An 18406-nucleotide genomic window follows, 5' to 3' on the forward strand; every position below is an offset into this window, starting at 1 on the left:
ACACACACACACACACAAACAAACACGCACACACACACACACACACACACAAAATGTATTAATTATTTACCTTTGGATGAATCATTACTGCAAAGTTTAATATTTGCGAACACGGCTTCACCACAAAGATGATTAACCACAAACGTCGATTCAGACGTTGTGTTACAGTATGAGAAAATAAACATCCACATAATTCACAGAATCCATTGTCTGGATGAACATGCAGGAAGGGTTTCCAGTTTTCTGATGTGACACTCAACTGACGTCAACTCAAATGTCTCCGTTCAAGACGTCGCAGCAGCACAAAGACTGACTACCGTAGACTGTGGGAGGAAATGAGGACTGGCGAGGAGGAAGCGTGCGCCTGTACCAGCCGGCTCATCCGTTTATGATGTAAATGTGTCTGTTTTCCACTTGGAGCGCCTGGACGACTACCTGCTGGCCTCAGATTTGATTCTCGGTGTCTCTTTGACCCCCCTGGTCCCTGTGGTGTCTCCCATCCCCTCTGTTAATCCCTCACACTGAGGCAGGGAGTCCATGGAGAAGAAAACAGGGCCGCTGTTCTTCATCATGGGGCCTATAATGATGTTCCCTCTCAGCCACCGGCTGGGGGAAAATGGCCACATGGCGACACAGATCAGGTATAATATGCTGAATTAATGAGAGGACGGTGAAACTGCAGGTGCACACAAAGAAATGATGTCCACACACCAGGTCATTGCAATTTGACTCCCTCCAGTTGAGACTTCTGCAGCGGAAGACAATTTTTAATAAATCTGGTCATCAAATTTAAGATTCGGACAATTTTTCCTCTGACGTCATCTAAACTCTTCCTCGGCCGTTGACACAGGAGCCTGAGAGGGAAGACAGAAGAGAGACATCTCTGTTGTTGCTCAAGCAGAACTTTTGTGAGGATGGCCAGATGCTGACGTTGACTGACCCAGTGCATCTGGATCCTGCTCAGCTGGTTGACTGGGACAGAAGCTGCTGCTGGACACAGAGGGGAGGCTGGAATCTGACCTTTCCCAGGCGTCGGCACGGAAACAGTGCGCGCTCTGGTAGCATGAGACATCGCCCACTGGAAGACAACCCCCACCGTTCCTGTTTAATTTCTCCTCTTAGCTTTGCTCCCACATTTGCAATGTTAAATTTCCCTCATAATGGTGATGACAGAGCTGTGCATGTGCGTGTTTACCTACAGGGTTTCTACTCTAATGGCTGCAGTGATGGAATGGTGGAGGTGCAAGTGGGCCTGTAATGAGAGGCAGAGGTGATGAGGAGGCGCAGAGAAGGCAGCAGCCTGGGGCGCTGTGGTGCCTCTCCTGCTGCAACCAAAGCAGCATCAACACAGGACCACCAGGACCACTGATCAGTGTGATGTGTGGTCTGTTACCATGGAGAATCCACCATAATCCGAGCACCTGCAGCTACCGCACACCATATTTGAGCGTGGGTGGGATCGTCTCTCTCGTGTAATGTGCTGAACTTTGATCCAGGACGGCACGTTTTCATTTCTCTGCATGTGCTAATTATTTTAAATGAAATGAGAAGCTTGAATATCATCACGGGGGAAAAGAAATTACATTTTTGTATTAGATTTTAAAGGTGTCGCTATGGCTGGAAAAGACAGCGCTTTTAACAATTGAAAAAGCTTGTTTGGGAATTATTCTTATGTCAAAGTCCTATTAAACAAGAAAAATCGATTGGTGGATGTATGGAGGCACATATTCTTTTCCAAATAAATCTAAAAATATAAATGTATTGATTTGATAAGAATAAGAATAACTGATGATGGCTGTGAGCTTCAGAGCGGAGAGGAGCAGAGCTTCTGCTGGAGATGGGACAGGTGGAGGGAGGAGGAAGATCTGGGAGTGAGAGAAGGAATGGCAGCATGAAGAAGGTTTGTGGATGACCTTGAAGGGTTTTGATCACAATCCAGAATTTTACTGGGAACCAGTGAGCTAATGCTAAAGTTTAATGAAGATGTAACAAAGTCGGTGTCGAGTGAGAGTGAAATAAATCCAACAAAATGTAAAAGAGAGAATGTATTTGTGTTCCTGCCCCTTTAACATGTGACCTAAATCGACCATGCATAATATTCACTGAATAAAGTCCTTTTTTTCCCTGTGAAGTGTATTTAAGGCTATTTCTGATGGACCTCACTACACTTTATACAACATATCAAACTCTTCAGTGAAAAGGGGAAGTAAAGACATGAACAGAAATATAGTGAACTTATTTACAGATGTCTCCACCTCCTTTACGTTTGTGGCTGCACTTTCCGATTCCCAGAATTCCATTCATCGCACAGGTGGGCTCAGAGGAAGAATAGCTGTTCCCATGGCAGCAGACGTTTCTGGTGTCAGGAAAGGTCAGAGGTCAGCTACAGGTAGACTGTGCAAAGACGGCTGGTTTGTAGAAAGTAGGAGGAAAAACGTACCAAATTCATCCAACTCAGCTTGGTACATCTTTCTAATGATCCTGCAGGGACAGGAGGAGTAACTCCGTAACCTTGGAAACCATCACATGAAGAAAACTGTCAAAGAACCTGTTTATGGAGCTGACGCTGGGCACGTTTTCGTTGTCACACACTCGCTCCAGCAGCAGCCGGTCTCGGATCTCTCGGGCAAACATGCCAGGATTGATGCGTTTCAGGTGCAGGATGGTCTGCACGACTCTGGGAGTCGCTACTTTGGGTTTGGAGCCTCCCATTACTGCTGGTCTGATGCTTCCTGTCTCATTGTATCTGTCATGGGGTCAGACTTTTAATGTATAGGTATTGATTAATTCAATAAAAGCCAATAGAGGCCAACCTTCAAATTTGTATGAGCCATATTTAAAATCAGCTTGACCGTTTAAGTAAAGGTGACATTACTAAATATTCCAGTCACACAAAAGATCTCAAACGATGTGTTTTATGCTAATGAGCTTATCATCAGTTACAATTCAGTGATCAAATTATTCTCATATACAGTTTTTAAACAAAAATCTTGCATGAAGAAAACAGGTTAATGATAATAAACCATCCATCCATCCTTCCATCATCCATCCATCACATCTTTTTAAACTTTTGAATACAACATTTAATTGAAATCTAAGGTGATCTAAACTTGTAAACTAAATGTTGAATCATGAATCACCCAACAGCGCAGCTTGGGAGACCAACAGAACCGCTTCACCTGGCCAGTATTTTGCTGACACAGCCGTGACTGACGCGCAGCCGGCGGGAGATCTCACAGGGACGCACGCCGCGTCCGGCGAGCTCCACGATGCTCTGCCTGACCACATCCGGTAAAGGACGACCGTTAATGAAAACCCCGCCGAGCTGGTTCACCCCGCTGTGTCCTGGTCACCCGAGAAGTGAAGGAAAATTTGGCTTCATCTCCACCAACTTTCACTTACGAATTGAACTCGGTACTTACTGTGCGTAAAGGTGGACGGCGCCTGTTCGGAGCACGCGTCCATGACAACTTTTAATTCCAGTTTTAAGTTCTGACTTTTTAAAGCATATCCTGTTGCTTTCTGTAGATTTTTGTTCAGGTTTAAAGAAGCCTGATTCAGCAACCATTTGCGACAAGAGAATTTGGATGGACGCACGATTCAGTGCGTCCCTGCGTTATCTCCCTCTCTCTGTCCCTATATATACATACCCCCCCTCCCCCACATACACACACACCGACTTCTTAAACAGTCATTTAATGTGCCTAATTTTCCCTGAAAGAAAACGTTGAAAAACGAAGGTTATCACAGATCCTGTTGGTCATTTAATACATACCAGGGAACTATTATTGTTGGGTTTATCTGTTTCTCTTCAGTCGGTCGGAGACTGCACTTTAGTAATCTAGTTCTTATTTAAAGAATATTTTACTTAACTTTAATTAAGGGTACACTGGTGTGGAAAATAATACATTAGATGTTAGAGAACAGATATTTAAAGCTTTATTGTGTAAATCAAATGCCAGGTAAAACCAAACAAGCAAATAAATTAGACAAAATCTAATAAAACATACAGAATAAATATAATCAAAGCAAACACTAACGTTCATATAATCAAAACGAGCCCCCCCCAAAAGGAATATGCAAAGCAAAAGTTTTTTTATAAATGAAAAAAACCTTCTCAATCATAAAACAGATGACAAACACCATAAATGACTATGTTAAATACTTTAATAAACATTTGATGGCATTATTGATTTAATATATATCTATGTACTGATTAGTACTTTAATTGTTTTAATAATGTTTACAACGGAATGGCAAGCAAAACTATTCCTGCGCAGCGACAAATATAAACTGGTATCAGTTTTAGTTGGCCAACACAATTCGCACGGAAACGCCGGGTAACCCTTCAACCACATTTCTCCCAGAGTGTAAACAGAAAAGGCCGCTGAAAAGCCTTTTCAGACTGAATAATCTGGACAGCGCCAAATCAAACCTCGGTCTAGGACAATGATGATTTACAAGGGAAAGATGTTATCTTAAATACCGCAGTTCTTTCAGGATCGTCTTGGCTACCTTGCGTTAGCATGGCGTGTGTTAGCCCCATGTGTAAGTACACTTTCAAGGATCGATATCATAATTGAGCGTATGATGAAGAAACGCCGAACCTGGACAGTTAAAGCGTGGCCTTACGCAAGTAGCAGTTTGGACCCAAACGTTAAACGGGACGTTATCTCAGTTGGGTAGCAGTTCCGTGAATGTTCACTTGGTGGTGCTGTTTCCACAATGGATGTTACTCCTGGAACCGGAGACGGAGCTGATGGGGACGGCTGGGAGGACACACTCTTTATCGAAGGCGCCAGTAGTTCAGATGATGAACTGGACTTTGACATCGGGGACCATAAACATCGCAGGACCAGCTCTAAACAGACAGCAGCCCTCAGTGTTGAAAGGTCTCCTCCACTCCTGCTGGCATTCAGCATCACCTCTGGACCGAAGATGAGGGACGACAGCCCGAGTCCTGCTTCCAGTTTGGGTGCACAAGCTGAGGAGGAGGCCATTGAGGAGTGGATGATCCTGGGAAGAGGTGAGCAACCGGGTGACTCCAGCATCCACCTCAACCTGAGCTATTGGAAAAGCTCTGAGGAAGACTCTCCTGATGAAGGTGAGCCTATCCTTGATGGTGCCTTGGGTATGCATGACAGATTTCCAATGAATAACATAGGAATCATTAACCATTTTATTCCTTTCCAGATGTGTTTGAAATGACTCCATCATCCATTTTAATGTGTGTATGCATGCTAGAACTCCAGCTTCCATAAACAACCACTTTGTCTCATTGTGCCAGCCAGTGGCTTCACTTCCTTTCACAACTTACCTTCAGTTCGCTAAAGTGTCAGGGAGATACAGGCAGAACTCCTAATAAGTCCTGCGTCTATGCCATGTGTAAAAGTTGTTTTTCATTGACTATTTAACTGCAGGGGTGGTGTGTCTGTAATATCCTTATTAGAACCATAAACATTTGAGCTGTGGTGGACAAATTCTAATCATTATTCATTATAGGTCAGTGTGGCAATTTAGAAACCAGTTCCTGCTGGGCTGTATCAGAAAAGGACAAGGTAATATTTCCCTTTGGTGTTAATATTTTTGCGCATGTGGTGTAGTGCAATTGACTAAGGCGTAAACGATCATGGCTGATGACTTTTCTTTCATGCCATCTCATTTTTATCCAGGGTGACACCGGTAAGCTGCTGCCTGTGAGGTATTTTGTGCCCAGCCGTTCTCAGATCTGCAGCGTCTGCAACAGGACTGGACACCTCAGCAGTAGCTGCTACTACCAGAAGGTGAAGGAGTGCTCTCACGAGCCTCTGTGTTGACAAATATATCACATGGTCATTAGCAGGGCGAAGTGGATCTTTCTGCCTCTCACTGCTGCCACCTGCTGGTTTGTGTGTTGTGTTTCGGCATTTGTTAACGCTTCCGAGTCCTGACTCTTCTAATATTCTTGTCCACATTCTGGCAGAAATCTCCTATGTGTATTCTTTGCGGGACCCGGGGCCACGTCTGTCGGGACTGTCCGAGCCGACCGTGCTCCAGCTGTGGACTGCCCTCGCACGCGCCCGGACCCTGTAAAAGGCCTCCTGTGTGGAACCAACATTGCCAACGCTGTGGCGTGGCAGGACACCTCCTTGATGTGAGTTTATTTACAACGCCTTTATCTTCCCTTTGCTAAATTTCTGAACTTTCTCATCATCTTTCTGTTTTTCCGCAGGCCTGCCCCGATACATGGAGACAGTACCATTTGACAGTAAGGCAGCGTGATTGCACTTTTCCTCCCATTCTGTCAAAAAACGTAGTAAGCAATAAGTTCCATATTCAAATAAGGAGCAGAGAAGGAGAGCTGTGTCAATCTGAAGAAATAAAGATTCAAAATGATGTAAAAATGTCCCTCTGCTTTTGTTCCAGGTGACATTAGAAGTCCCACTCAGGCCACATAAACAGAAACATAAGAAATCCCGTAGTTACTGCTACAACTGCTCTGGGAGAGGCCATCGTGGCCATGTAAGTTTTTACTGAAGTCATGCAGTTTTGTTTTTTTTCTCTCTCTTTTACCATCTCTAGTTTTTCATTTGATCTTTTGTCAATATCAGGAGTGCACCAAGAGGAGGATGGTCAGTGGGACCTTTCCATCAGTGCCCTACGTTTGCCACTATGACACCATCAGGGACGTCATGGGGCATCACACCAGGATGCAGAACAGAGTCAATGGTAAGAAAAATGTCCTCCTTTAAATAGGAAATGTGTTCTATTAAGTAAAGTAGTCATGCATTTTTGTATCACACTTGTTTTGATTCCGACATTGCAGTCGTGTAACTGTAGAACCTCAGAACTTCCTTGGGTGCATTTATAACAGATCTGATTGATTTCCCTCCGTTCGTATCCTCCCATCTCCTGGGGACAGTACAATATTTGGGAATCAGGGGTATATATAACATCCTTAAGCAGCAGCTTTTGTGCAGCATCAGGTTTCAGGTTTTGCTGCTCCTCGCTTCATTGTGAATTTCATGAATTCTGCGGACCGGGTGAATATTGAGACGCACCATAAATCCACCTTGTAAACCTGTCTTGGATTGCTGCGTTGTACATCAGAAGGTAGAACAATTGATCCATTCTTCCCATCATTCACCCAAACTTCCTGTCTTTGTAGCCGTGTCGCAACATTCTGCAGGACTGAAAGAAAACCCACACCTGTGTGCGTGCGCTTACATGCACCTCTGTTGTTGCTATGATGTCACTCATCAACCTGCAATATCGGGAAGGTGTTGCTGCTCTGGAAGCGCTCATCAGTTTAACGCATGGTTGATACGGTCACGTTTGAAGGGTGAACTTCTGAGATGAGCGTGAGGCTGGGTGAGAGAACTGTGCTGAAACGTGTTGACTTCGCTGCTGCTGGTGGAGGTTTGGATGTTTGTAGGCGCTTTAGTAGACAATGCAATATCAGCAGAAGCATGTGGTGTGTCTCATCTCCCATAGGATTGCTTTCCTTTCAGTGAGATTAAAATATATTTTGTAGAAAACACATGATTATTTCTCAGGTTGCACCGACACGTCGGAAAATGTGGGTATCGGTTGATATTTGCCGTAGTGCCGCTAATAGCTGTTCTCACTCATCGTGTGTTTTCTGACTGATCTGTCAAAGGTGCCTTCAGGGTGTGAAATTTTCCTCCAAAGATAGTGTTGTGGTGGGATGAATGACAGTTATTCTATAGCAATGATTTCCTTTTTTCCCCCTGTGGAATAAACACAAGGCGATGAATAAAAACAGAAAACACTCGGTGTGGGTAGATAACGATTCAAAAACTGATATTGACCAGTATTTCACGATCAGTTCCTCTCTAACTACTTCAGAACGTCTGCTTTTATTGCTTATTATAGAGTGCATGATGACTTTAGTTGTTGCTGGCTTCTTAAATATTTGATATGCCTTAACACAACTTTTTACAGTCTTTACCTGCTTGCTGTAGCAAAGGCTCACTCTTTTAGTTGATAAAGGGGTATTTTAGTCTTTACAATGCCTGAGGCCATCCCCTCCAATTCTCCATCTTAAACAGTTTATGGAATATTCGAACCCATCATCTATTTAAAAGTTTTACTGTTATGCTCCTGGCCCGGGTGTGGCCAGCGGTGCACCTGTGGCTCAGTAAATTAGTTACAGGTTCTAAAAGCACATAATCCAGAAAACAAAGCAGCAACAGTGGCATTCTTTTTTCCTGTGTAAATATTGATCAAATCAACAGACTAACTAACTAACTAACTAACTGTATCTATCCACCCACCACCCATCCTCAATTTGTATTTAGATACAAAAGAAAGAACTTTGTTTCTGTCATTCACTTAATTATAAAAGGCTCGAACTGGCTCATTTACAAGCTGCCCAACTGTATAAAACACACCCAATGTGCACTAAAATGCTTGTTTATTAGATGAGCCAAAACCGATGCATTCTGCAGTTTAATCATCTGACAACCTGGAGTTTAGCCTGGTTTAAGTGGCTTTTAGTTGCGTAACGTTACAGCACTCTCTTTCTGTTGGGGCTGTTTCCAGAGCTGCTGAATACTGCATCTGTGCCTGACCTGCAGCCCCCCGAGACCACAAAGAAAAGCGACACGGGGAGCCCAACAGTCAAAGAGGGGAGCAGGGTAAAACCGGAGACGCTAAGCCGACCTGGCAGGAGAAAGACGTGGCCAGAGCGAAGAAGAGAGAGGCGGGAGGTAAAGAGGCTGAGGAGGGAAGCTCAGGCCAGGCGGGAGGGCACGGTGCTGGAGAGATCCCCAGAGAACTACGATGATGATTTCACTGCAGGCTCCTTCAGTTCCCCACTCCAGGGTCACTGGCACGCTGCGGACTCTCCACGCAAAAAGAGAAAGGGGGAGGAAGGAGGCACAAGGACTAGAAAAACGGAGAAATGGAAAAAAAGAGGTGGAATTAAGCACACAGATTTTTATAGCGACGCTGAAAACTTTAATTCTTTAAAAAGAGTGCAACAGAGAAGAAGATAATGGCTGCATATTATACGCGTAATAAATATTTCTTAGTATTCCCCATTAAAACATCTGATGTGCTGGTGAATTTACTAGCTCCTTTGTATTGTACCGTGTTTTTTGGTTGTTTTGTTTTTTAAAGAATGCACTGTATTCACGATGTTTCACCATAAAAGAAGTCTTTGCAGCGCTGCGTGAATTGGAAAATGACCAGAATTGAAAACACAGTGCACACGATGCGCGTCGTGGTTGGTATGACCAGAGCTTCGGGATATCTGGAGCTTGCCTTAGTTACCTGGAAACCAGAACGACGCCTACGGTTTCCAAACCTTTATCTTGTAGTACTTCTGCTATGAAGTATTGAATTATTAATGTCCTGGGCAGCTGCCCGCGGTTCGCCAGGACGAAGCAATCAACTCTGATGACAAAAGGCTGCGTGGAATCCAGTTTAAACGATCCGGGTCTCCGAATCCTCCACGCTGGGATTGTTTTTAACGACTTCTGGGTTATTGTCGCGGTTGATTGGAGTGTCCGACGTCGCCAAACATCGCCGGGCAAGTCGTTACCGAGCTCCGCGCTTATCTACGTTCGATTGCTTTCGCCTGGTTGGAGATGCGAAACTACCATTGATTGATCTCCGCTACACTCCCCACCGACCAGAGATAACGCTCGATAGCTAATGCGAGAGGGGATTTAAATTTGACAAATACCGTCCGCCTGACTTGGCGGATAAGGCGGCTTTTTGTTTCCCTGTGCGGGCCGAGGCGAACCGCTCCTGACGCCGTTTGCCGACGAGCCGAACCCCGCCACAGTGCGACGGCGGCTAGCTTGTAATGTCGGAACAGTGGGACTTGTTTTTCCTCTAGACTCCGCTTCCTGAAGCTAGCCGAAGAATCGGAATTGTCCTAATGGAAGGGCAGGTATAGCCATCCAGCGCAAAAGGGGTGTCGCTTTAACGCTTCGGGTGAATTACCCCGTTGAATTTCGTCGGAATTTGCTCTCTACCCTATGCCAGTAACTTTATTCTTCCGCCAGCCATCGGCTGCTTGTTTAGTTTGCTAACGCTCGACAGCTAGCCATCTTGCTTGTGTTTGGGGACTGGAGAATTTAACTCGCAACGCTGTCGGCGCCGAGCGAGCGACGGTCGGCTGGAGTTGCCTTTTCTTTTTTGTTGTGCACAAGTTATTGTGCAGTTCTCTGCTGCACAACACTTAAATGCGTTGGTTTGCTGCGTGTCTGGGGGAAGGAGCTGTAATGCTGTGACAAGACAAGACAATAGAGAGTCTTAGACTTGCTCAGCTGTTTGGTTAACGCCGGGGGGGGGGGAGCCCTGTGATAATTAAGGTGGATAATTAACAGTGGCTTGATTGTGGCGTTTTGGCTCTAAATGTTAATTTAAGGCGCTTGCGGAGGTTTGCCGATGATAGGTGCCAGTTTGCGTAAATGACCGAGAGCGTGGATGCGGTGCAGATGGTGTTGAGGGCTGAACCAGCTGCTTCCAGGTATCTCACCTCATTGTGCCGATAGAAATAAAACAAAACCTAGAGATTTAAATGCCTCAGAACTCCCTCGCAATATCCGACCATCACCAATTGAAACTAGGCGACTAGAGAGAAGAATAGGCACTTTTCTGCGAGCGTATCTCCAGCCGAGCTCCATTACGCCCATCCACCACCGCCCTGCTCCTCCCCAGCCATGGACCCCCCGAGGACTCGGTCGCGGTCTCGGTCCGGCTTTTACCATTTCAGCATGAACGGCAACGTTGGAGGCAACGGCGGCGCGGCGGGCAGCGGGAGCATGATGGGCGCCAGTGGAGGAGGGGTGAGCTTCCCGCAGCAGAGCAACCCCGGGTGGGCCCCGCATCATGGAGGTCGCAGCTACCCGGAGAACCAGCAGCAGCACAACCAGGGGAGCTACCTGTCTGCGGGGGCGCAGCGCCATTCAGCACACGGAGCACACAGGCACCCCGGGGCCGGTGAGCTGGCATTAGTAGAGCAGCAGCATCAGCATCATCACATGCCCAGTCCCGCTGAATTTACCCCCTCGGGGCTGTAAGCGGGGCATTAGCAGATTTGGAAACATGCAACTGAAAGCCTCCCTGCGTTTTTCTACTGGCTGCTTGCAGTAGTCGCAGATTAGAGCTGCCTTGAAGTTTTTTTTTTTGTTGGTTTTTTTTTTTTTTTTCTTGTTTCCAGGTTAATAGACGTTGAGCAAAACAAACATTTATGTTTGTCTAAGTTGATGATGGATTAAGGCAACCAATCCGTGATGTGGACTGAGAAACCATCTTCCACACTTCCCAGAATAATATGGAACAAAATTATTTAATAGCCCAAAGTGATCATAGCGTTATTTTTCTGCCCCCTTGCATTTTAGTCTAATACTGTAAATTTATTAATAAGGTCTTAAAGTTTATGTGGCTGGCACAGATGAGCTGACAGATTAAGTCGTTTTTTGAGCGAGATGCATTTATTTACATTGCTGGTTGCCACTTTACAGGAGGGTCGGTATGTTCAAAATCATTAAATAACATTTCAACGGGGATGAAAACGATTTTGATTGCTGATCCATTAGTAAAGGACCGTAAAGCGATCTGTAATATCAGCTTGGATTCCCTCAAAGGCAGAAGAGAGAGTGAATGAATAAAATCCAGCTTTTACGCAGCTGTGAAAGATCAGTGTTTTAAGATGACCAAAATAGCTATAACAGGGAGGACACTCAGAAGGGCGTGCTCCTCAAACTTGAGGATCTACAGAGGGGACGGCGTGGCTGACTTTAAAAGAGCATCATTCATTTGTCTGGATGCCTTCCTTTGCCCCCCACATGTGCCCCCACCTCTTACATGACTGTAATATGTCTATTGTGTGCCAGTTCTGTGCAGAGATTCTTAACATTGTAATTTAAGCTTGATTTTTGTGGGCGTTTAAAAGGGTTTTAGTTTTGGGTTTTAGTTCATTACTAACAGGGTTTTGAGATGGATTTTTCCTCTTTAGTTTGGCTCAAATGGCTCAAGTCTTTGTATAAATATAAAGAGCAGAAGCAAATTGCCCCTTGATGACAGCTAATACTCTCAGGTTGAAAATCCTGCCTGGCAGCCTGATTTCATTATCTGTCACGACTGGCAAAGAAACGGTGTCAGCCTTCCCCAGGTGCCACGCTCGGAAACAAGGTCGTGTCTAATCGTGGGCAGAACCAGTCCAGCCTGGCTCCATCCACCCCCCTCCTCTCTTTGGCCCTCCGGTTTCAAAAAGAATCTTGGACATTGATTCTGGCTAGTCAGTCATGTGACCCCCCCCCCCTCCTGTTTGATGCTGCCACTGGCTGTGCATCTTTGAGCTGTCAAAACTCTCCAACTTCACATAGTTCGGGGGTTCCAATGCAACGATGATAAAGGATTGGGGAAGGCTTTTAGGTCTGTTTGTTCTCAGGAGGCTGAAGGGGCTGTTTGGATGAGAAAGAGATAAGGGAGGAGATTGCCCCCCCCCCTTTTTTTTTGGTGATTAAAGGTTTTTGGGGGACCGCTTGGAAGAAATTCTTGTCAGCCAAGTTCAAGGACATTCCTTTTAAGCTGCTGAATTGTCTGTGTGCACAGACTGCTTCCAGATTGGACATGTGGACTCCCAGATAAACAGCTGGAAGAGCTGCCGCTCTATTGATCTTTGGAGGGAGATTTTTATGAGAGAGAGAAGCACTGGATCAGTAAGACCAATCCCTTCAGGATTCCTGGGTCTTATGATTCAGAAAGAAAAGCCTTTTCTCAAAAATGCTGCTTTTTTGGCAAAGTTGTTAGGCATTTCCTTTCAATAACATTCAAAGAACAAGTGCCAATTCACGTGGACAGAACCAACACGAAAAGGTTGGATCACAAATTTAAAAATTGGAAATTGCACCTGTGCGGCGGTTTCTGAACATGAATGGAGTAATAATTTTGAGTAAAGAATCTATACCCGCAGAGTCTGTGGTGTTTCTGGTGGACTTTTCATGGTGGATGAGAGACGCTCGTTAGCCTGTGAGAGCCAGAGAGGACGTGTCCAGTGTGACATTTTCCAGAGATGATTTCCTCCCTCATCTGCTCATTTGAAGCAGGAAATTCAATTGCACAGAATATTTTCTAAAGAAAGAAAAAACCTAATCTTTGGGGGGGGGGGGTCTCTTTTAGGTCTCCATCTGAAGGAGAAGCCGTGAATTTGGAGAATCTCTGTTGTTTATCTGTGACGTGTCCTGTAATGTTTTGATTTGATTGTGTCCCTCTCTGTGATCTGCAGGAGTAGTCCTACATTTCCATCCAGATAATGTGTGCAGCGAGGATCTGGACAAAGTGAGTATGACGCTGGACCACCGCTTTGATTCCCACCGTGAAGAGGATTTATATGTCATTGTATTCATTCTCTGCCTTTATCCGTCGCCTTATTTCCTTGGCCGACCACTTCCCCGGCTTCCCCTCCTCCCGTACCTCTGCGTGCAGATGGAGGACAGCCCAAGCCCGAAAAGGCAGCGCCTTTCGCAGCAGCCCATGTTGGACTTAAACTCTGCCCCTCCCTCGACTCCTTCCTCACCAATTCGTCCCTGGGAGCTTCCTCCCAGTCGCAGACCACACCCCCATTACATGGCAGAGCGATGCCACACGCCGCTCCGCAACAGACGCAGGTGAGGGCGTGTCGGAAACACAGCTGGATCTTTGCATGCACTTAATGCAAATATCTGTTTTCTAGACTTTCCCATACTTGCAGATGTAATTCCCTCTTATTTCTTCATCCTATTACCAGTTAGCCTTTGAGCCTTCCACAAGCTCAGATTCTTAAACATGAACTTATAGATTTCTTTCCCCTCAGTCCTCCAATGAGACGCCGTGGCCGGAGAGATCGCCTGTCCCGCCACCACCACCACCACACCCACAACAACAACAACCACAACCACCACCATCACCACCACCACCACCACCACCACCATCCCAACGGCCACCATCATCAGCATCACCTACACTCTCACCACGGGCTGCCGTCGGGCCACCAGGATGAGAACTACCGTCACCTGGCTCCTCCTCAGGGCTACACACCTTACAACCAGCAAGCACCCCGGGGACTGGGACCTGGTCCCGAAGAACGCCCGGGCCACCACCCCCCGAACCCTTCCCCGAGGCCCCTCCACGCGTCGCCAAACCTGTCTCCCAGACTGATGCATCCTGTGGCGCATCCGCAGCACCAGCATCCCCATCCTCACCCGTCCCAGCCTCAAAGCAGCATGGTTCTGGACCTCCATGAGCAGGTGACTACCAGCTGACGGTCACGTACACATGCTGTCCAGATGGGAACTAGTTGAACGTGCCCCTTTTGCTGTATCTAGGGTTCAGCACCAGTATCGTATCCCGTGTCTCCCCCTGGAGTACCGCCAGTGCTCCCGCCTCGCTCAGCGCCACAGCAGATCCCAGCATGCTCAGTAGTCTTCAGCGGACAGCACTATCCTGTCTGCAGCGTCCCACCCCCGGTGAGTGCTTCTGCGTCTCCATCAGATTCATTTCGGTGTGGGGCGGAATGTGCTGAATTTCTTTATTTTTCTGTCTTTAGGTGCTTCAGACCTGTTCTGTGCAGCATTTACCCATGTCTTACCCGTTCCAGTCTCTGCTGTCCGGTGACCCTGCCTTCCTGCTGCCCCCTCCTCACCTCCCCCGTCCCCCCACACACCTCTCCCACCACCCACCCCATCTGCCCCAGCCTGGACAATTCGGACCTTATCCAACGCAGCAGGCTAGATCAGTGAGTAGGATTTTTTTTCTCTCTGGGCTCAGAAATATACAATGCGATGCATATGTGATACTTGATTTAAATCCAAACGTGGTTATTTGAGAGTGGGACGCGAGCGATTGCTGGGTGAGGCGGCAGGTTATGGACTATGATTTCGGTCAGAGAATCAAGGATGCTTCTGAGGGATGGTGCGGGTATATTTTATTCTGAGTTTAGATCGGGTATGAAGTTTTAGCATTACAGATACAGAGATGGTGAAGTTCCAGTTGCTGTCTAGGCTGCGTACAAACGGGTGTTCATGAGATGTGAGCTTCTATCCAGACATTAACAGCGGTTAAACAAAGGGTAGGTATGCTTTGGGATCAAAGCCCCCCTGGCTTTGATTCCCTGAGGCTTAAACAATGTGGCCATTTGATCTCTTCTTTCCTTTGTGTTACTGGGCCACAGCCGGTGATGCTTCCGTACAGTAATTATATCGCCACATAAATGTAACATTTCTGTAACTGAAGTAAATCGCTGTGAATGACTAATTGAATCATGGTGTCAACAACTTTGCTCTATTTATCGCCCCACCAGCCGTTGCAGAGGATAGAGAATGACGTAGAGCTGCTGGGAGAACACCTGTCTTTGGGCGCTGGACTCCACTATCCACCTACAACCCACCCTGCACTCACCCAACACTCCACACAGCTTCACTTCCTCTCCCATGACCCTCTGCCGCAGGAGTTTTTCGGAATGGTGAGCAGCAGGAAATTGATCCAGTATGGAGAAAAACAACTTATTGGCATTCCATCATTTTCTTGTCTTTTCGTTCACACTCTAGTCCTATCCAAACTTTATTCCTCGGCGTCTCCCGGCACGACGGTACCGCGCACAGCAGCCACTGCCTCCTTCGCCTTACCACCCCAGCCTCCTGCCTTACTTCCTGTAAGTAGATCTGTACACTGACCTCCTCACTGCACATATGGGCTGTATTTATCATGGTTAATTCTAATATCAACCTACACATTTAAAGTATCTCTGGGGTGAGGACATTGCAGCCTGAGGCAGGTCATCTGAATACACTTCACACAGACGAGTGCTCAGGTGTCCTCTCTGTCTCTGTCTGTAGGTCAATGCTGCCAGTCCAGCCCACCGGTCCTGCTATCAGTCTGGAGCTGGAAGTAGATGATGGAGAAGTAGAAAATTACGAGGTTTGTCCTTTACTGCTAGTTCGGCTTCTGTCATCGTTTGATTAATAAAGATTTTTGCGGGTGCTGGTTCCCAGGCCCTCCTGAACCTCGCCGAGCGTCTTGGGGAGGCTAAACTGCGAGGGCTGACCAAGGGGGATATTGAACAGCTTCCTTCCTACCGTTTCAATCCAAATAACCATCAGTCTGAACAAACACTGTGAGTAACGCCCGATTATCCCACCTTCCTTCTCTCGAGCCTCCTGTATTCACCACTGAGCAGCGGTTCTCAGACAGTTGGAGCAGTTTATTGCATGTACTAAATCTGATGACAGCGGAACCTAGATCTGTTCACATCTCCTCACCTTTGAGATGCTAATATTTGTTTGGCTACAGGTGTGTGGTGTGTATGAGTGATTTTGAGTCCCGCCAGCTACTGCGAGTCCTGCCCTGTAGCCATGAGTTCCATGGGAAGTGTGTGGACAAATGGTTGAGGGTAAGTCCCCTATTGTACACATATGATTGGCGTAGGAATACTGCTTCAAACGCCTTCGACTAGCAGCGTTGAGGCTGTCTTTGTTAACTGCGTATATTAACCTACCTGGAGCTTTTCTTTTTTCTACCCTCAGGCCAACAGGACGTGTCCCATTTGTCGGGCCGATGCCTCAGAGGTGCAGAGAGACTCCGAGTGAACACACGAGGGATCCGGGAACTGAATTGAAACACTTCAGTGCCACCTGCTCCTGATGTAGAGATAGAAACGCACATAAACCTGCTCACACACAGGCACCACTTTTTGTGCAGCACTTCCCTCATGTCGTCATTTAACTTTTCAACATACGTTCTGCATATCTGATCTACTTTAATAATGGTTCCCAGATGTTTTTCCCAGATCAGTATTCCCGTTCTCTTGTTTTGGTTACTGTTAATTACACTTGTCCACTATCCTACTGTGGTGTGTGTTTGCACTTTACACTCTAGAAGTGTAAAGGTAGTGCTGGGCCAGCCTTGTTTTGAATGTTATTGTGCCAGTGTGTGTGAGTGGGGGGGAGGCTGCCGTGTCCCGGAACATGCTTGGGTTTCTGTTCTGTATCAGAGAATTGACCACAGCAACGAGTGAGTGAGTGAGTAACTTCCTAATTTACTGTTTGTACATTTCTGCACTGTCTGTACGTACGCATACCACGTCAAAGTCCTTGTTCTCTAGTAGAACACTAAGAGTCCACGTTGCCACTATTGCCTAATTGATCGATCTTTATTGATAAATCACAAGTGATTGTTTTCTGACTGGCAGTTACCTTATCATTCCAGTTTTAGTCGTCGTTCATTACAGGCTCTTTACAGCACAGCTTTAAAATTAAGCACATTTATTTCGTTTTTGTTAGTGAAAATAGGTTTGTCTTTGACTTTGCAGTGGCACCTGTGTGACAAACATATCTATATCTATATATATATACTGTATAAATCTATGAATATCTGTATACCAAATAAAAAGCTTGATATGAAGTTTTTAAACCTTGTATTTTGTGTGTATACTTCATTTTAAACATCTGAGATGATGGCCTGTGGTATGTGGTGAAGGGTTAAACTAATACTTCTGGAGCTGTAGTGACTCCAGGCTGCCACCGGTCGGTGCCCTTGAGCTTCAAAAGACGTTTTAATCACAAGAATAACTATTACATTCAAACACTTGGTGATATGCTTCATCTGTGATACACTTTCCCTGAAATCCTAAATCTAAGTTGTAATTGGAGAATTTAATTGACTTGAAATTTGCCTTTTGTCCTGCTGAGGAATTTGAGTACAAAACACCGCGACCTCCAAAAGATAAGAAGTACTAAATAAGAAGTACTAAACTGGTGTGAATGGGTCCTTCCCTTTCTTTGCCCTGGTAAACTTGAGACTCGGAGTGGGGCTGGGTCAAATGTATGCCCACTCACACGTACAAGAAGGGGAAAAATATGCGGCAGGTTTCATCACCAACAACAATGAATCTTCAATAGAGACGAGATGGATCACCTGCTGGATGAGTATGAGGGCAACAACCTCTGCATCGATGTCAAGAGGTGGTTGTGGATTTCAGGAGTGACAGACGTCATCCACGCTCCTCTGCACGTGGGAGGAACAGGTGTGTGAGATGGTCTCCAGTGTCGGGTACCTGGCCTTACACCTCACCAACCTTACGTGGAGCCATTGCACCTCCTGCCTTGTTGGCAGGGCCCGTTGACGTCGATGCGCAGTGGAGAGCGTTCTCTGCTCCTGCACCACAGTGTGATACGGCAGCTGAGAAGAAGGCCCTGCACAGGGAGGCAAAAACATTTTAATTCTGACAGTGCCCTTTAAACACGCACGCATGATTGTGTATTATGTACCTTTTCCTTATGCTTCTTTCTCATTTGAAAATGTTCTGGCTTTTCCTCTCTGTCAGATTACTTAATAAACTTACACTTTTCCTAAGTCAGAATGCCTATGCCAGTGCCAATGGGTTGAAGCAGAGTTGCCACGACAAAGTCGA

The 18406-nt window shown here is 46.1% G+C and overlaps 3 protein-coding genes across 12 annotated transcripts; 2 read left to right on the forward strand and 1 right to left on the reverse strand.

Moving 5' to 3' along the window:
• Nucleotides 1–715: 715 nt before the first annotated feature.
• Nucleotides 716–4155, reverse strand: LOC130530868 (paired box protein Pax-5-like). Of its 6 annotated transcripts, XM_057042393.1 has the most exons (7): nt 3423–4155; nt 3180–3345; nt 2549–2746; nt 2441–2481; nt 2244–2356; nt 941–1078; nt 716–854 (listed from the first exon to the last, which is right to left on the reverse strand). In XM_057042393.1, exons 1-5 carry the CDS (start codon nt 3463–3465, stop codon nt 2301–2303), a joined length of 504 nt encoding a protein of 167 aa, XP_056898373.1. In that variant the 5' UTR covers nt 3466–4155; the 3' UTR covers nt 716–854; nt 941–1078; nt 2244–2300. The 6 variants fall into 6 exon arrangements, 1 of the variants encoding a protein (XP_056898373.1); XR_008951937.1 differs by lacking the exons at nt 2441–2481; nt 2549–2746; nt 3180–3345; nt 3423–4155 and adding exons at nt 1200–1525; nt 1787–1865 and having other exon boundaries at nt 2244–2305; XR_008951936.1 differs by lacking the exons at nt 2441–2481; nt 2549–2746; nt 3180–3345; nt 3423–4155 and adding exons at nt 1200–1252; nt 1394–1865 and having other exon boundaries at nt 2265–2283.
• Nucleotides 4156–4320: 165 nt separating this feature from the next.
• Nucleotides 4321–9168, forward strand: LOC130530866 (zinc finger CCHC domain-containing protein 7-like). Of its 4 annotated transcripts, none has more exons than XM_057042388.1 (8): nt 4321–5131; nt 5503–5558; nt 5673–5783; nt 5963–6133; nt 6212–6295; nt 6406–6501; nt 6591–6708; nt 8545–9168. In XM_057042388.1, exons 1-8 carry the CDS (start codon nt 4726–4728, stop codon nt 8997–8999), a joined length of 1497 nt encoding a protein of 498 aa, XP_056898368.1. In that variant the 5' UTR covers nt 4321–4725; the 3' UTR covers nt 9000–9168. The 4 variants fall into 4 exon arrangements, with proteins under 4 accessions (XP_056898368.1, XP_056898370.1, XP_056898369.1 ...); XM_057042390.1 differs by having other exon boundaries at nt 6212–6247; XM_057042389.1 differs by having other exon boundaries at nt 4321–5104.
• A 282-nt stretch (nt 9169–9450) lies between these two features.
• LOC130530863 (E3 ubiquitin-protein ligase RNF38-like) lies at nt 9451–17397 on the forward strand. 2 transcript variants are annotated; one of them, XM_057042383.1, is made up of 12 exons: nt 9451–10956; nt 13247–13299; nt 13447–13628; nt 13814–14246; nt 14325–14465; nt 14546–14734; nt 15299–15460; nt 15546–15649; nt 15834–15915; nt 15990–16111; nt 16288–16387; nt 16521–17397. In XM_057042383.1, the coding sequence occupies exons 1-12, from the start codon at nt 10677–10679 to the stop codon at nt 16581–16583; spliced, it is 1911 nt and encodes a 636-aa protein (XP_056898363.1). In that variant the 5' UTR covers nt 9451–10676; the 3' UTR covers nt 16584–17397. The 2 variants fall into 2 exon arrangements, with proteins under 2 accessions (XP_056898363.1, XP_056898364.1); XM_057042384.1 differs by having other exon boundaries at nt 9452–9901.
• Nucleotides 17398–18406: the final 1009 nt, after the last annotated feature.

The sequence above is a fragment of the Takifugu flavidus genome, chromosome 9, assembly GCF_003711565.1.
Source record: "Takifugu flavidus isolate HTHZ2018 chromosome 9, ASM371156v2, whole genome shotgun sequence".
NCBI classification, from domain to species: Eukaryota; Metazoa; Chordata; class Actinopteri; order Tetraodontiformes; family Tetraodontidae; genus Takifugu; species Takifugu flavidus.

What these genes read in the sequence shown, in the direction of transcription:
- LOC130530868 (XM_057042393.1), bottom strand. Translation starts at nt 3,465, where the DNA reads ATGGACGCGTGCTCCGAACAGGCGCCGTCCACCTTTACGCACA. An exon ending in AGCGTCAGCTCCATAAACAG is followed by an intron (nt 2,482 to 2,548) that starts GTTCTTTGACAG and finishes CTGTCCCTGCAG; the next exon opens with GATCATTAGAAAGATGTACC. An exon ending in AGCTGAGTTGGATGAATTTG is followed by an intron (nt 2,357 to 2,440) that starts GTACGTTTTTCC and finishes TCCTGACACCAG; the next exon opens with AAACGTCTGCTGCCATGGGA.
- LOC130530866 (XM_057042388.1), top strand. Translation starts at nt 4,726, where the DNA reads ATGGATGTTACTCCTGGAACCGGAGACGGAGCTGATGGGGACGGCTGG. An exon ending in CTGTATCAGAAAAGGACAAG is followed by an intron (nt 5,559 to 5,672) that starts GTAATATTTCCC and finishes ATTTTTATCCAG; the next exon opens with GGTGACACCGGTAAGCTGCT. An exon ending in CCATTCTGTCAAAAAACGTA is followed by an intron (nt 6,296 to 6,405) that starts GTAAGCAATAAG and finishes CTTTTGTTCCAG; the next exon opens with GTGACATTAGAAGTCCCACT.
- LOC130530863 (XM_057042383.1), top strand. Translation starts at nt 10,677, where the DNA reads ATGGACCCCCCGAGGACTCGGTCGCGGTCTCGGTCCGGCTTTTACCAT. An exon ending in CCGCTCCGCAACAGACGCAG is followed by an intron (nt 13,629 to 13,813) that starts GTGAGGGCGTGT and finishes CTTTCCCCTCAG; the next exon opens with TCCTCCAATGAGACGCCGTG. An exon ending in TTCTGGACCTCCATGAGCAG is followed by an intron (nt 14,247 to 14,324) that starts GTGACTACCAGC and finishes TGCTGTATCTAG; the next exon opens with GGTTCAGCACCAGTATCGTA.